Source organism: Festucalex cinctus, chromosome 5 (assembly GCF_051991245.1).
Source record: "Festucalex cinctus isolate MCC-2025b chromosome 5, RoL_Fcin_1.0, whole genome shotgun sequence".
Lineage (NCBI taxonomy): Eukaryota > Metazoa > Chordata > Actinopteri > Syngnathiformes > Syngnathidae > Festucalex > Festucalex cinctus.
This window is the reverse complement of record NC_135415.1, coordinates 24,512,710-24,529,629: the sequence shown is the minus strand read 5'-3', so window position 1 is coordinate 24,529,629 and position 16,920 is coordinate 24,512,710. Positions and strand designations below refer to the sequence as shown.

Here is a 16,920-nt window from a genome sequence, read left to right as displayed (position 1 = left end):
CACAGAAAGCGGCCTGTATCACCTCTACATGAGCAGCATAGATGTGGTGAAAACATCCTGCTTGTGCTTTCTTGTGTGTTCCTATAACACTGGATGTAGTTTTACTTGCAGGCACACCGCCAGACGCCCCACATGATAAAACCTCACGGCTGATGATATGATTTTAAACAGCTTGGCAAAAGTTAGGAATCGACTTGTTCTTTTGCTGCAAAATAAAACAGATTTGTTTTAATAAAGTAGTTTTTAATTCATTCCTTTGACTGTTATACTGATATTTTTTTTAACTTAAAAAAAAATATATATTATTATAGACACAAACTGTAGGTACTTACTGCACCCTGTTGGTCAATACAGGAAACTGTACCGTCACTACAATGCACAGACAAAGGAGTGTATTTCTCTTTTTGAAACGTTTTTTCGTCCTCCAAAAAGTATTCGGTGTTATTGGCATGTTTTTAGGCTTTCAATTAAGCATATTAGTTTATTAATGGTGGTGTTTCTAATATTCAACATATTTATACTCATATCACTGATGTCACCAAATATTAAAAACGCCTTACTTTCATGCTGTGTAGTTCTTAATAATTGTAAACACAAGCCACAATGTAAAATTACATGTACATCTAATTATTTCATTAAAAAATGCATTTTTTTTGTACTATTGTAACACAGCTGTTGCATTTCACGACTACAGCCCTCAGCACGTACGATGCAAGTGCAGTTTTAAAAAATTAACACAAACCACAATGATAAATGTTATGTTAATTACCTGAATATCAATAAAATTTCTAAAATATACAATGCGTAGTGTTGTTTTTTACTGTATTAAATAGTTTCTATATTTCATTAGACTACTAGACTTGTCAGCATGATGCTGTTCAGTTGAAACAATTGTAACACAAATATAAAAATAAGGAATACAATGTAAAAGATCCAAATATCAATAGAATTACGATGTAATGCATACTATTTTATTTTCATATACTTTTAAAAACGTGTATCATAATTTTTATTACGATTTCAATACAGCTTTTATATCGATTTTACTAATTGTGTGTGTATGAGTGAGTGTAAATAATTCATTAAATTATAGTTTTTTTAAATTTATAATTTAAGATGTAGTTCGACCCCTTTACATGACGTGGCGCTATTTCAACGGAGCAGTAGCTGCTCATGCCTATCACAAAACAAAGACGAAGAAGAAACGAATACACTGGATGGGAACTTACCAGAAGCGAGCAGTGATTTTTTTTCTCTCTCTCCCCTTCATACCTTCCCGTCTTTAAGGAGTCGATACTGCTTTTTTTTTTTTTTTTTTTTTTTGAGAACACTTGGTTGGCCGCGTGAATCTTCAACACCAACTCAACCGAAGAAGAAAGCAACCAACACGACGGTAGCAGCTAGCGCAAGGTTGCGGAAAGTAAGTGTTGGCTTCACGTACAAATAAATATTCAATGGTACGATAAACATGATTCCGACTGGGGATTATTCTAACGAAACAATGATGCTTTGCGTTATTTTAAAAAGTGGCGATATGGCGCGACTAAAAAGGGAATAGCTAAGCTAGTGGGTTTTTTTTGTTTGTTTTTTTTGTTTTGTTTTTAAATGCAGTAGCTCGTCAATAAGCACTAATTAGCATTTCTGCTTCCAGTCAGTGCTTACCGCAGTGAAATTGAAAAACACGGAAATAAATTTAGACAGATATATACTTGTGTTTAAAATGTTTCGAATGTGTGTATACATAGTTGTTTAAACGTAAAGTGTCAGGTGACGCCCTCTAATAATAACGGATTCTGTGTTGTGCTAGTGAGAGACTTTTATTTTGAAGTGTAGGAGCGGTCACTTCCCTCTAGCGTTGCGGCTTTCAGCGGATGAATTTCTTTTGTAAATTTGGCCAAAACAGGTGTTTTTTGTTCTTTCCAACGTTATATTCATTAATGTTGTGTTTTTTATAACTTAGCGTAATATGATATGATATGATATGACAAATAGGTGTTATAACTACTAAGACTGCTGTAAAGTGTTTATATTTTCCCTCCCTAATCATTATGGGGACGATTTATTAGCATCGGCAACGTCATAATGTTCCCGGATGTTCGACTTATGCCTGTTGTCTGGTGTTATATTTAACTGGTATTTACACATCTGTTGGTAATATATTTACACATAAATACCCATATTGTAGCATAGCAGATAGCAACTCTGCCTCACAGTTCAGAGGTTCTGCGTTCTAATCTCGACTCTGGCCTTCCTGTGTGTGGGCATCATCTGTCCCTGCTTTTGTAGGTTATCTCCGGCTTCATCCCACATTAACAAAAACAAACAAACATCCATTTTAAGTTCATTGAATGTTTCAACTATTACATTGGTGTGAATTTAACTGTGAATGGTCTTTTTCTGTTCCCTGCAATTGGCTGGAGACCATTTGAGATGACTCATTGAATCTGGTGTATCCTATCTCCCAACCAGCGTCCTGATGGTGTGTTTCTCGAGTTGAAACCCACCTGTCGCAGTGTGTCTCATCCTCAAAAGACGACATGTCCATCGCCAACACACCCACCAGCAACGACGCCTGCCTGAGCATCGTGCACAGCCTTATGTGCCACCGGCAGGGCGGCGAGAGCGAGAGCTTTGCCAAGCGGGCCATCGAGAGCCTCGTGAAAAAGCTCAAGGAGAAGAAGGATGAGTTAGACTCCCTCATCACCGCCATCACCACCAATGGCGCCCATCCCAGCAAGTGCGTCACCATCCCTAGGACGCTGGATGGACGGCTGCAGGTGGGTTCAGTGTTTGTTTTTTTTTGTTTTGTTTTTTTACTTTTTACGACATCACTTTGCACATGCTCATAAAAGTATGTTGTCAATGTTGGCTGGTGGAAATAAGTTGCCTTCATCAATCCCAACCTTTCCTTTGCCCGTAAAACCACGGTAAATCGTCAAGCCGGTTATTAGCAAATGTTCAAGTCTAGAAAATGTAAATAAGACATTTTGAAGATGAAGAAAGTGATTTTAAATGAGTATTTACTCGATTTGGAACATGTCAGTTCAAATATTGCCTGACCAGCCCGTGTGTATTTTGTTTCCCCTTTCAGGTGGCTGGACGCAAGGGTTTCCCACATGTGGTCTATGCCAAGCTGTGGCGCTGGCCCGACCTGCACAAGAATGAACTGAAGCATGTCAAATACTGCCAGTATGCCTTTGACCTCAAGGCTGACAGCGTGTGCGTCAATCCCTATCATTACGAGCGAGTGGTCTCTCCTGGAATAGGTGAGACTCATTGTTCATATTTTCCAAAATTACCACATATTCAATGCTCTTAGGTTCTCATAATTTCTTGCTTTAACTCCCCACCAGACATATCGGGACTGAATCTAACAGGCTCCAGGCCCGGTTCAGCGCTGATGGTCAAAGATGAGCACGATTTCGACGGTCCCCAGAGCCTGCCCACCATGGACGAGGGCCGCTCCATGCAGACCATCCAACACCCTCCGTCAGGGGGGCGCCCGGGACCCTCGGACTTATTCGCCCCCACAAACATGCTTCCGCCGGCCGAGGCGTCCACTTCTGCCGCCACGTCGTCATTCCCCACTGTTGCCACAGGATCAGCTAGTAAGACTCTCTTTATCCCACTAGAAACAGCTCCTCTTTTTAGATCCATCTCATCTACCCGTTTAATTTTTACAACTTGGCACTTGTGTAGACATTTTGTTTTAGCGCCTCAACATCATATCTAAATGCTTTAATATCTGTGTTAACTGTAGCAACTGATAATTCGTCAATTTTGCGCATATTATTTTAGTATTTATTTGTTTGTTTGTTTTAAGCTGTTGCACCCTCCCTTAAATTCTCCCTGGTCATGCTTATCATTTTTTAAATTAGTTTTTTTCACCATTCAAAGTGTTGTTGTTTTTTTTTAACTATTTATCGTTATTATTATTATTATTATTATTATTATTATTATTATTATTATTATCAATGTTATTTGTATTAAAAAAAAACAAATTTTTGATAATTTTTATTTTTTAAATTTTGTTTTTAATCAAATTTCATTTGAAAATTAATTCGTTTTTTTTATACATATATTTTGTAATTTATAGCATTTGTGCTTTTAATTTTAATAATTTATTTCACCCATTCAGATTTGTTTTTAAATATTTTAGTCACATCGTCAATCAAATAATATTTTACATATTAAATGCAATTTTTACAATCTGTTTTTATTTGCCACTCACATAATTTTTTAATTAATAAAATTAAATAGTTTTACAAAGTAGAAGTGTTTTGTTTTAATATAAAAATGTAAGTATTATTTATTAAAATTAACACATAAAGTCAATATAAATTAAAATAAATTTCGCCATTTTAAATTGGTTAAATTTTTAAGGATAACTTTTTTTTTTTTTTTTTGCCTATCATATCATTTAAATGTAGTTACCTTGAATCATTACCAGAATATGTTTTAATAAATGTTTATATTGACAAAAAAACACACAAAATAAAAGATTTCCATCACATTTTTGAAATGCAACTTTAAAAATGATGAAATCCAATCACACTCTTTTACAAGTTCAAGAAAATCACATGTTGAATAAGAGAGCTTTCATAAAACAGAATAAATACTCAGTTGTGATAATAACAAAATGTCTGCGGGGCTCTTTTTTTTTTTTTTTTCCACCGTCCCTTCAGGTGGCAACACCGTCTGGTCAAGGAACAGCAGCTTCACGCCCAACACGCCACACCACAGCAATGGTCACCTGCAGCACCACCCTCCCATGCCTCAGCCGGCACACTACTGTGAGTCCGACAACAAAAGGAAACCGTGCACGCACCGTACGTTTTGCTCAAGATGATGGTGGTCCTTCAACACTTTGCTCTCGTCCCCAGGGTCAGTCCATGATGAGTTTGCCTTTCAGCCACCCATATCAAACCATCCTGGTGAGAACACACAATGAATGTAGACTGTGAGTCTGATGTGATGACAGTAACTACAGGTTTCGTGTATGTTTTTTTTTTTTTTTTTCTGACTTTGATAAGGGACCTGCTGAGTGGTTTGACCACTATTTGAGGAAATATGATGGATGGATAGAATATTTGTGGTTATGTTAAAAATAAAAATGTACGATTGTAACTTTTTTACTTGCATATTTTGATTACCACATATATTTAGAATGTAATAAAGTATAAGGATTATTTTACCTCTTCCTTGATGTAGCACCCTGTAGCTTGTCACTCGGTTAATGGGTTTAACTGTATTGCAGCTCCAGACTACTGGTGCTCCATCGCCTACTTCGAGATGGACCTACAGGTGGGCGAGACCTTCAAAGTGCCGTCGTCATGCCCCGTCGTGACCGTTGACGGCTACGTGGACCCGTCTGGTGGGGACCGCTTCTGTCTAGGCCAGCTCAGCAACGTCCATCGCACGGAGGCCATCGAGAGAGCCAGGTACCGCCCACGCCCACTACCACTCTACCACTGTGCTATGCCACCCCAAAATGTTCAAACAGAGCTGGAGTCAGAGCTCCGGATGTCACTTACTAGCCACACGTCCCATTAAAGTTGCACATCAACACACAGATTTGGTAAATTGAGTTAAGAGTTTGGACACTGAATGACTGAAACTCAGAAGCCAGGGTACCAATGCACAAGTGTAAATGGAAGACAAAAGACAATCAAGTAAACTTTGAACCGTCCGTCAGGCTTCACATTGGCAAAGGCGTGCAGTTGGAATGCAAAGGCGAGGGCGACGTGTGGGTGCGCTGCCTCAGTGACCACGCCGTCTTCGTGCAGAGCTACTACCTGGACCGCGAGGCCGGACGAGCGCCCGGAGACGCCGTCCACAAGATCTACCCCAGCGCTTACATAAAGGTAAACACTTCCAGATTAATAACACACAAACACTTTTATCATAAGCAGGATGGGGTGAAAGTTTAGTTGTATACTTGAGAAACGAGATTGATGAAATCCGGTTTGAACTCGTAAATATTGTAACTTTCCTCAAGAAAAAACACAACATTGCGACATGATAATTCACATCTGCACCCTTCTCAATAAAAGACAAATTCTTAAGTTGTAGTACACTCAAGCCAAGGTTCGGCTTTTGAAATAAAGTTTCAAAGTGAGGGAAGGTTTAGGATTTCTTTTGACATGGGTGTGAAACAAGTAGGGCTCGGCGACATGGCCAAAAAATAAAATCTCTCAATAAACAAAACAAAAAACAATAATGTATACTGACTCTAAATCAGTTTTAACATAAACTTAACATTAATTGTTTGTGCGTAATTGCTACAATGAAGTAATTGGTAGCTATTGTAAACATGCCTTGTAAACTCAATTTCACGAATTAACAAATTTTCAAAGATTCGACTTTTAAAATGATGATTAATCAAATTAATTTCATTTGTTGCCCAGCCCTACAAACAAGTGTACAGTGTTCCCTCGTTTATTGCGTTAATATATATATCCATTAAAAGTATGTTGTTGTTGTTGTTTTTTTTAATGCATTTACTTATTACAGTGTACAGTACAACAGCGATGCTTTATATATTTTTCCATTTAATGTTTTTTTTTTTTCCGTTAGTTTTGGTATGATTTTCAGTTTATTATGAATGCGTTTTCATTCATCATTTTGTTTTTTTTTGTTTTCCATTTACAGTCATGTTTTCCATTAAAATTTTTGTTTTGTTTTGATTTACTTGTTATATAGTACAGTATATATTTTCTATCTCCGGAATGCAATGTTGTGGAGCGACAGGACACACACCGTTGGAAAGGTCTTGTTGAGACGAATCCGCAGGTGCCTGGATGTCCCTGGTCGAGCGTAGAGTTCGAGAGATACGGCCATGCAAAACCAAAAAATAAAAAATAAACAAACCAAAAAGCATGCTGTAAAAAAATCCACGAGAAACGAGAAAAGATGAATCCGCGATAAACGAGAGAACACTATTAGCAACTAGTCAACATCATTGTGAAGAATTAAAGTCGAAATGTGGACTATTCTGGACAAGCATTAGCATGCCCCTCCTTTTGGCTAACATTGTGCCTATGTTGTGTGTCAGGTGTTCGACCTGCGTCAGTGTCACAGGCAAATGCAGCAGCAGGCGGCGACCGCTCAGGCGGCAGCTGCGGCGCAGGCGGCCGCCGTGGCGGGAAACATCCCCGGACCCGGCTCGGTGGGAGGCATCGCACCCGCTATCAGTGAGTTTGAACCCTTTTCAGAGATTGTGTTCCTTAAATTAGCCAAAAGTAACAATCACGGCGCGTATTTTTCTGCAGGTTTGTCGGCGGCGGCCGGCATCGGCGTGGATGACCTCCGCCGCCTGTGCATCCTGCGCATGAGCTTCGTGAAGGGCTGGGGGCCCGACTACCCTCGGCAGAGCATCAAGGAGACGCCGTGCTGGATTGAGATCCACCTGCACCGCGCCCTGCAGCTGCTGGACGAGGTGCTGCACACCATGCCCATCGCCGACCCACAGCCGCTCGACTGAACCGGTCACGACAGATGGAGTCTTCCTTTGCTTGTTGGTGTTGTCGTCGTCAGGTGGGTTTTGACGGTGCTGTAGTGTTCACCCAAAATGACACATTTCATCCGAAAGGACAAACTGTGGATCGGTCAGACTGCTGGACTAGACCAGAGTGCTGTGTTTTTCCACATAATGAACATTGGTGGCTTATTTTTTAGTACACTTATTATATGAGATTGTAGTTGATTTTACAATTGCGGTTTTAACAGCCACTTCATTAGGTACACAAAAACAAAAATGGTCAGTTAGTGATACTTTGAGAAGTATGAAGTATTAGGACTACATTGTAAAGGAAAAAAAAGAGTAATAATCTGAATTATTTTAGAATAAAGGTGTTTTTAAGAGTAATGTTTTTTTTTTGTTTTTTTTGTTTTTTGTCTTCCCCAAGAAAAATTGGGGATGAAATTATATGAATGAAGTCATACTTTTTATGAAGTTATAATTTTGAGGACAAAGGCTGAGACTATAACAAGAAGAAAGTTTGAATTTTAAAGAGAACAAAGACACAACTTTAGATAATTATTTTATCACAGGGATAGGCGTAAACAGTAGAGAAAAATTCACGCAGAAAAGGAAAAACTAAACATGTTCGATGAGAAATAAGTTAAATTTTTTCGACCTAGAAATTAAGCGAAAATTTCGCATCTGCTGGTATATAACTCCATATATGTTTACTTTGAACACTGGAGCACAGATGTTATAACCTCAAGGGTTCGAGTGATAATTATTCCTCGTCCATTCTGTGACAAAGCCGTCAACATTTCGTCATTGTCTACAAACATATTTCTGAACAGTATGCCATTGTCGACTCGTTACACTTATTCGAAATCCTCCCGCGCCGTCGTCAATTGCAGCAGTTATTTTATAACTCCTGCGAAAGTCACCCACTCGTGCATATTCTGATGCATTTAATCGGCAAAGTGACCAACAATTGGTCAAAACAAAATGACATATCCACTCTCCCGGCCTTAAAGGGAGAAGCGCGATCATGCGCTCCCGGCCTTAATGTGCTAAAATGAGAAACGTTGAGAATTCCAATTGAGAAGTCCAATTTTTTTAATAGTTGTATTTTTCCCCAAGAAGAGGTCATATTCATCTATTATGAGAAGAAAAAGTTGTAAAATTATATCAATGTTGGATCTGACTAAAAATAATTTTACAACAATGAAGGGCAGACTACTATAGCATCAGAATTTTATGACAATGAAGTCATTTCATGAGAAAAAAAAGGTGAATGCAATGTGAATTAAATTGTACTTTTATGAGAAAATGTGGGGGGGAAATGGTAGTATGAGTGTTTATTTTATGTGACAAAATGGGAAATATTACAAAATAAATGTGATATGACAAGTAACGTGAACATTTTATTAGAGAGAGGTTTCAAATTAGGGGGAAAAAAAAAAAAAGTCATTTTATCTGGAAAAGGGGTCAATAGTAATACTACAGCAAGAATTTTACAAGCAAGAAATGGCTACGTTGAGAATAAAGGTGGGTGTGAGTCTCTGAAGCTGACTGTTTAATTTGTAAAGGCAGAGTTTAACATCTCATTAGATTGTGTACCTAATGTTGTGGCCAGTGACTGATTCTCGGTCTAGTATCAGTTCACAAAATACTAGCTGTAAATCTACATTTCCCAGACGTTTTGATACATTTTTTTTTTTTTTTATGTTTAGCACTTTACTTTTGACTTAACTGTGCATTTGTTTTGGAACACTAAGGACGCCATTTTGTCTTCCCATCTTTTCACCAACATAACATACAATGTTCCCGTTGTGGTTAGTCTTTTTTTTTTTTTTTTTTTTTTAAATCAGGTGTATGTAAATATAAATATATAATCTTTGTAGTGCATGTTGATGTTAATGATCCCACATTTAAACTCACTTTTCCATGAATAAATCAAGTCAGTGACACAAACGAAGACTCAATGTGGCTTTAAATGAAACCGTCTTTATTAAGTAACTTTAATATCAGAAAAATAAAACTCTTAAAATTCTCTTTACAGCAAATATATATAATAATAACATCAGTGCTTTGGCCGCAATAACTTAAAAGGCCTGTTTATAAAATATAGTCTTGCATTTTTTTTTAAACTCCTAAGTCCGCCCCATTTTGAATTGAGATTTTTGTTATATATGCCATAAGACTTGCCCCCTACATATACAGAAAGTAGTAAAATTAGCACAAAAAACGGCTACTAAAAAAAAGGAACACTTTCTTAAACACGCATTAGCAGGCAGCTCATATCTTCAGCGGTTTAAATTTACTTTTACAATTTTTTTAACATGCTTGTGCACGCACATTCCGTATTTCCAGTGGTGGTGTTCCGAAAAATCTAACAACTACGAAGCAGGTAAAGCGTTGCAAATTCATTCGTGTTTATCGCCCGCGCAAAGAAAAAATAGAAAAATTAAAATCTTATTGTAAACATCGGAATATAGATACTTTGTCTAGATATATATATAGAATATGAAATGTAACAAAATAAAAATAACTTCTGTATATCTCAGTCCTTAACAGTAATAATATAATACAATAGGTTGAGGGTTGACCATGTATATTGCATTCACCCTCGAACAAAAAGGACGGATAAAGATTGGAGGGGAAAGAACCTGGAGGGTTTTTGGGTGTGTGGGTTAGTTTCTAAGTAAACATAACTCAAAAACGTATATCAAACAATTTTTAAAAAAGAAAATAGAAGAACCGAAAAACTAGTTGTGTAGTGTCTACATTCCAGGCGCTTTCCCCCTCAAAAACGTCCTGACAACAATCCCGTATGTCAAAAAAAAAAAAAAAAACGGAGATGATTTTATATTTGGGGCGTGAGGAATGGATTAACAAAGTCCCACCGAAAAAGTACCGTCAAATCCCTCATTTTATTTCCTCACCCTGTTTTTCCCCAAACCCAGGCGGACTCTTGCATAGGCCCGGTGGCAGGGTGAGGAAATGAACGTCGTACGTTTAACAAAAAAAAAAAAAAGTGAACACTGGAGAACATTCAAGGAATTGTTCCTAGATTTACAGCAGTTTTCGTAAAAGGAATGTTAGTACTAAATGTGCTAAAAAAAAAAACGACGAGGAAGCAAAAAAATTAATACATGTTAAGACCTTGAACCTCGATGTATACATTACATCAGTGTAAAACAAAAAAAACAAAAAAAGGCCACACTTTTTTTTTAAGTCGTTTTTGAAGCAAACTGAATGTTTTTCACGGAACTTAATTTCAGGCACGAGTTTTAACCGTAAACGATTTTGATCCTGGCATAGTGACTCCTGCGAGCTGGCGGGAAAAGGAGGGGGGGAAAAAAAAAAAGTAGCACCGCTAAGGTAACGAGTTGACGCCCTGTGGAGTGTTGATAAAGTAAGAGTGGAAAAAAAAGTGGATTCTCATGCCGCTTTTGGTATGTAATGCGTGAATGTATAATACGACCGGTTAATACAATACGGGCCGGGGATCCTGCCGTTTGTAAACATGCTCACTTGCGCCCCCTCCGGAGGGTGGCAGTCACGAGAGACGTCTGCAAATTCCAACAAAAATAAAAAATAAAAGAAATCAAAGTTGCCTAACAAAAACGTTTAAAACGTTTTCCGCTTGCTACATTTGAGGATTTGGCCATCCGCCAGTCACACGTTGCGCAGCCGCAGGGCCTGGGTGACGGGCGACAGGCACACGGGGCAGGCGGCGTCGGGACACTGGCAGATTTGGGCGGCGCACTTGGCGCAGAAGAGGTTGTGGCCGCAGGGGACCAGGGCGGCCACCGCCCGGCCATCCAGGCAGCGGACGCACGTGTCGGTGCCCGGGCGGCGCCCCGCCCCGTAGGCGAGGGAGGGCTCGGGCGGCGACGAGGATGAGCTGTCGCCGGAGGAGGAGGAGGAGAAGGCCGAGCAGTAGGAGGGCGGGCGGTGGGTGCCGCCGAAGGGGGCGCGGAGCACGTGCAGCGCCTGGGGGTGCTCCAGGGCGTCCACGCCAGGGAAAGTAGGCGAGAGGCGGGGAGTCCCGGGCTGACTTGTCTGGAAATGGCAACAAGAAAAGTGCAGGGTCAAACAAAACATCCTTCTTCAGTTCCTCTTTTCAAGCTTCAGTTAGGGCCCGACCAATAGGGCTATTATTTTCCCCTTCAAACGTTAGAAAAGAAAACTGAAGATTCCGACGCTAAGAATGTACCCTCAATGCACCATTTTGCTTGCGTAGCATTAGCAACTAGCAAGTGTGTAGTGTAGTGTTATTCTAGTTATTCTGTTGTCCCAAGGCGTCCTTCAAGCTGTTTAATGACACCTCAGTTGGAGTTAACTGTAAAACACACAATGTTAAGAATTACATCCACTGAATATTTAAACACCAAACAGGCTTCATTTTTAAAACATTGCTAGCCTAGCGCTAATGTTAAAAGTGAAGGGAGTATCCCATTCAAATGCTAACAGAAAGTTAGCATCGACTTAATTGTGTGTTTGTGTTTGCTGTGGGAACACATACCCACAGGTAAGATATCACTACGCAGAGGCACAAATTCTTCCCAATTTTTCTTTCTTTCTTTCTTTCTTTTCTCACTTGTGAAAATAACACAAGATAAAAAAAAAAGGTCAATGCTTTACAGCAGTTGAAAACAAGTAAGAATGGGTTTATTATTGACACATAAATCTATACAATAACCTTGTATACTTTGTGAAATTTTTTGATACTATGGACTTGTCATTCAAAGCAGAGAATCTTAATAGGCAAAGTTTGGGCGTAAGTGACACCACCGAAAAGGAATTGGGGAAGGGGGCGTAATTTTATGCTTGATACTTATTTTTAAATAATCGGCAGATTAATCTGTATTTTTTTTCTGTCAAAAGTCAGCATCGGTCGAGCCCTAGTTAGGGTGTAACCAGACTCAGGGTTTAGGTCGGGGCTCTGGTTCTCCCGCGTTATTTCAAATGCCACCTACCTGAGCAGGCCGTGCGTCGAAGCCCTGAAGACTTTGGTGGTCCACGAAGGGGCTCCAGATGTGCGGCGGTGCGGCGCCCGTGGAGATGCTCAGGGGTTCGAATCCCGACGAGGAGTTCCCGGCGCCCGCCGCTGCGGCGGGGTCCTCGGGTCCCACCGGGGTCAGGCCGTCCCCAAACCAGAAGCTGGTGGCCCCCGGGTTGTCGTTGCCGCTGTTATTGTTGTTGTTGGAATTGGAGTTGAATGAGCAAGTGGGGCTGAAGTCGGCCATGCGGTTGGCGCCGCCTCCTCCGTAGGAGTCGGTGGAGCTGGAGCCGCTGCCCAGGGAACTGGAGCTGTCGTTGCGGTAGGTGGAAGACATGCGGATGCCGCTGCCGCCCGCGTTGTTGGCCCGCTGGCCGCCGCCGCTCGGGTTCGCCGGGAGGAGGCCGCCGGCGCGGAACCAGCCGGCTTCGCCGTTGTCGAAGCTCACGTCCGTGCCGTTGAACTGGAAGTCGTTGTTGTCGGCGCCGGGGGCCTCCAGACCGCCGCCGCAGGTGCCCGTGCGCAGGGCGATGTGCGCCTCGATCTCCTCGCGGGCGCGGTCCACGTTCTCCGGCATGCCCGTCACCTCGAATACCGGCTCCTTGTCGCGACTCGGCGTCACGATGTAGGTGTGCGTCTGCTGCTGGATGCGCTTGATGGTCGCCCCTGGAACACAAATTATGAATTGCTTTATAGTAACTGTCATTACCGATTGTAATCGGCCGATTATTGGCCTTCAAACATCGGCCAATTGGCCGATTATTTTCCCCTTTAAAACGTTATCGAAGAAAACTGAAGTTTCCGACGTTGTGAAAGCACACTGAATGCACCATTTTGCTTGCGTAGCAATAGCAACTAGCAAGTATGTAGCGTATGTCACTGTTGTCACTAAGCGTCCTTTAACTCATTCAAACCCAAAAACGTATAAATACGTTTTAATACTTTGTCCTTCCCTCCCAAAAACATGTTTTCACGTTTTTTTTTGTCTTTTGCAAGAGCATACAGAAGGCTTTGATGCAGCTTCTGACACGAAGAGGTGGCTTATAATGGCAGTTATTACAAAAACGGCCAGCAGGTGGCAGCAGAGTATAAGAGATCAGCCAGGGCCATGTTGCGCCAAGCTCTTTAATTCACCAGGAATGTGAATATCGATGAAATATAGATATTTTCTAATGCCAATTGCTATATTTTCTTCACTTTCACTTTCTTAGTGAAAGATTTTGGTAGGCTCCATGTTATTATCGTAATAAAACACAATATTCAGTGGTCCTTGCAAAATGAGTCAAAATCCAGTTAAACAGCTGGGAGCGAAGGAGGTTGCTTCAGTCAAAATGGCTGCTCGGAGTGAATGAGTTAAGCTGTTTAATGACAACGCAGCTGGAGTTAACTGTAAAACTAAACACACGACGATAAGAATTACATCCACTATATATTAAATATATATATATTATAAAAAGTAGCCAAATGATGCACCTTTTGGACCCACAACCAGTCCTACGACACGGTATGGCACCCGCACCTGCAGGAAAATAAACGTTAATACACAGCATGAATATATAATGAGTTGATAAAGGCTATAACGCCAGCAAAGGGAGTTCAATTTATTTTACATTCTATTTTTGTCATTATTAAAGCATGTTTTACACTATTTTTCTTGTTTAACGAAACATTACAAAAAAACTGATTTTGGGAGTGAGTGAGGTTAGTGTATGTTATTTTCAATGTAAAATATATTCTCTGGCTCAATAAATGTTAGAAAACACTGTTGTAATGAGATCAATCCCCATTACCTGAATGGTGGTCTGTCCGGGCAGAACGGGGATCCCCGGCCCGGACGCGACCGACAGAGAGCCCGCTTTGTTGCGGGAGGCCCGGATGAGGGAGAAGTGTTCGGCGGCCGACAGGATCTCCCGCTTGGCCATGCACACGTCCTCCTTGCGTCCCGTCACAACGAAAACCGGCTGCTCGCCCCTCACTGGCGTCTTGATGTACGTGTTCGTCTTGGCTCGGAGCGCTTTAATCTTACAACCTTGTGGGGGGTGGGGATCAAAATCAATTAAATGTTCAAGAGTACAAAAATGTTGGTTTCTTTTTCAACTATTAACATTGCTTCATTAAAGAGAACAAGACATTTCCAACACTTTAGATTGGTCAATAATTCGTAAAAATGACACCCACACAGGTGGACTGACCAAAAGTATAGATTTAAAAAAATAAATAAATATGAAGTCTGCCAAATTGTGACTTATGAGGTTTCGGCCCGATGCCAGGAATATATGCATTAGAACATTTCTTGAAGCACAGTGTTTACCTTATTTTTATTTTAAAAAAAAATTATAAAGAAAAGACTCGCTTCCACCACCAGCCAAGAATCCAGTCCACCGTGAGTATTGTTCAGAATTATGTGATTGTGTTAATTGAAATTGTATGTATCACAAGTAATAGCGGTATCAGTACTCTGTCCGTTATCAGTAAGTACTCAAGAGAGAATAACCATACTGGTACCGCCTGGAAATAAATGGTACTGAGCATCCCTATTATAATGTAACCATCAGTATATATTTTCTCTGTATTTACCGGTAATTGCAGTGCTGATGTTGGCAGACTACATTGTGGTGCTTGGTTGGTAACGTTTGAGAACCACTAGACTACAAGTTTGTTCCTTATTATTTCCATAATGTTAATAAATCATAATGCAAGTTAAAGCTCTCAACCTCTAATGCCATTTCAAGTTGATTAAATATTCCTTTCAAGCTGTGGTTGAGTCCAGCCATTTCCTGTTGTTGTGTTAACAGCGTGCCGGGCACCATCCCCCATCAGCAGGAGCTCCAACTGTTCTTTAATCATGTGCAAAACCCATCACAATGCGAATCAAAAGACGTACAACGAGGGTGTATGTTCAAAAATACGTGTGTTTTATGTTGAATCGAACGTGAGAAATCATAGTTCTACCCACGAGGAACCACAATGAAAAAACTACAAATGGGGCTGATGTGGCAAAGCAACTTGCGGTCTTCGAAGACAAAAGAAAGCACATGATGTATAGATTAGACATGGAGAAAAAAGCACACGAGCTGTGGAAGAAATTGACGATTCGAGTGCGAATTAGTGATGGTTCATTAAAAACTTTCGTTGAACGTTTTTTTTTTTTTGTCGAGGTTAATTCCAGTCGGGCGGTGCTGGGTTGACCCACTTTGGACCCAAGCTAACTAGGTTAGCAGCACTCCAGAGAACATTAACATAATAAAAACGTCAGGAAAAAAAAAAGTGTCAACTTCGATGAGTACGCTGTAGATGAGTTCTAATGTTTGGAACTTATCTGTGATCGCGAAAACAACTTTAATTTAAATAAAGGCATTCAAAATCGGTGTTGTAACGTGCTAGTTGCAACAATAAGTTGGGAGCTTAAAGTTAGCTCGCTTGGTAGCACAAACACGGCCCAATTCCCAATATGGCACAGTTAGTTTTGTGTAATTCACAGTTCTGCTTAAGCACGTTTAACCTCCTCCTAATATTTTCGAGAAAGACTCACCCTGTCGCCCCACGATCTCCGCAACGTGCTCGGAACTCGGCACGGCCACGCATTCGGTCGTGTTGACACTTTTCCGGCGAGCCAGCAGCGACGCCTCGGCCTCGAAGCAGCCGCCGCCGGGCTCTCCGCAGTACCCGCCGGCGTCGTCCACCCGCTCGTCCCCGTTGTAAAGCAACACAGTCTCCACTTGGTCCAACGCGGACGGCATCGCGGAGCCCCCCGGCCCTGATGAATGGATGTATTGGTGGGCCTGCGATAGCAACGGGCTACCCGAGGTGGTTGGGATTTGTGGCTCCTCGTCCTCGGGCGTGACGTTCCCGTCGTCTCCCGAAGGTGGTCGATGCGACAGCGGCTTCAAGTCGAGGACAGTACCGAGGAGGTTAAAGTGGGACGCCGGGATGAGCTGGTGGTGATGGTACAAGGCTGGACTGTCATCCGATTGCTCGGCTGCCGTTTGGCTTTGGGTGCCGAGGTGCTCGTCGAGGCCCATACCGGCGAAAGCGTGCACTAGTGGCGGCGGCGGGACCTCGGATTCTCCCTCGTCGGCCTCCAGTAAAGACGTGCTGCTCGGCATAGTTGAGCGATATATTTAAGATACTGAATCGGGGGAAGGGGTGACAAACAAACAAACAAAAATTCAAATAACAAGCGACCAGCGCCAGGTGGTTGAAATGTGTGTACTGTGTGGCTTTTGTTTTGTCTCGAGTCGCCAGCTTCCCCCCGAGCACGTTAATCTCGCTCGATCTTTGATCTCGCGAGAGTTGGATTCTGGGTCAAACTGAAAACGGTGTATTCTGCTGTCTGTCACCGGCGCAGACACTTCATCAGGTCACAGCGTCTTGTATGGATTAAAGATGTAACGATGGGCTATTTTGGTTTCACACAGGTGCCACAAGTGCTCGCACTCTGTACATAAGTACA

At 41.3% G+C, this 16,920-nt stretch overlaps 2 protein-coding genes across 2 annotated transcripts; one reads left to right on the top strand and one right to left on the bottom strand.

The window, feature by feature from the left end:
• The first annotated feature begins 1,209 nt into the window (after nt 1–1,209).
• On the top strand, nt 1,210–9,433 carry LOC144018425 (mothers against decapentaplegic homolog 4-like). The gene is made up of 10 exons (XM_077520528.1): nt 1,210–1,420; nt 2,470–2,777; nt 3,092–3,266; nt 3,354–3,608; nt 4,686–4,793; nt 4,884–4,934; nt 5,258–5,441; nt 5,696–5,864; nt 7,055–7,193; nt 7,272–9,433. Exons 2-10 carry the CDS (start codon nt 2,538–2,540, stop codon nt 7,481–7,483), a joined length of 1,533 nt encoding a protein of 510 aa, XP_077376654.1. The 5' UTR covers nt 1,210–1,420; nt 2,470–2,537; the 3' UTR covers nt 7,484–9,433.
• Nucleotides 9,434–9,446: 13 nt separating this feature from the next.
• On the bottom strand, nt 9,447–16,753 carry LOC144018424 (RNA-binding protein MEX3B-like). The gene is made up of 5 exons (XM_077520527.1): nt 16,000–16,753; nt 14,258–14,496; nt 13,941–13,986; nt 12,445–13,133; nt 9,447–11,527 (listed from the first exon to the last, which is right to left on the bottom strand). Exons 1-5 carry the CDS (start codon nt 16,571–16,573, stop codon nt 11,141–11,143), a joined length of 1,935 nt encoding a protein of 644 aa, XP_077376653.1. The 5' UTR covers nt 16,574–16,753; the 3' UTR covers nt 9,447–11,140.
• Nucleotides 16,754–16,920: the final 167 nt, after the last annotated feature.

Coding starts and splice junctions, on each gene's coding strand:
- LOC144018425 (XM_077520528.1), top strand. CDS start 2,538: ATGTCCATCGCCAACACACCCACCAGCAACGACGCCTGCCTGAGCATC. Junction 4,794..4,883: donor GCCTCAGCCGGCACACTACT/GTGAGTCCGACA, acceptor TCTCGTCCCCAG/GGTCAGTCCATGATGAGTTT. Junction 5,442..5,695: donor GAGGCCATCGAGAGAGCCAG/GTACCGCCCACG, acceptor ACCGTCCGTCAG/GCTTCACATTGGCAAAGGCG.
- LOC144018424 (XM_077520527.1), bottom strand. CDS start 16,573: ATGCCGAGCAGCACGTCTTTACTGGAGGCCGACGAGGGAGAATCCGAG. Junction 14,497..15,999: donor GGAGATCGTGGGGCGACAGG/GTGAGTCTTTCT, acceptor ACCCCCCACAAG/GTTGTAAGATTAAAGCGCTC. Junction 13,134..13,940: donor ACTGGTTGTGGGTCCAAAAG/GTGCATCATTTG, acceptor TTTGTGTTCCAG/GGGCGACCATCAAGCGCATC.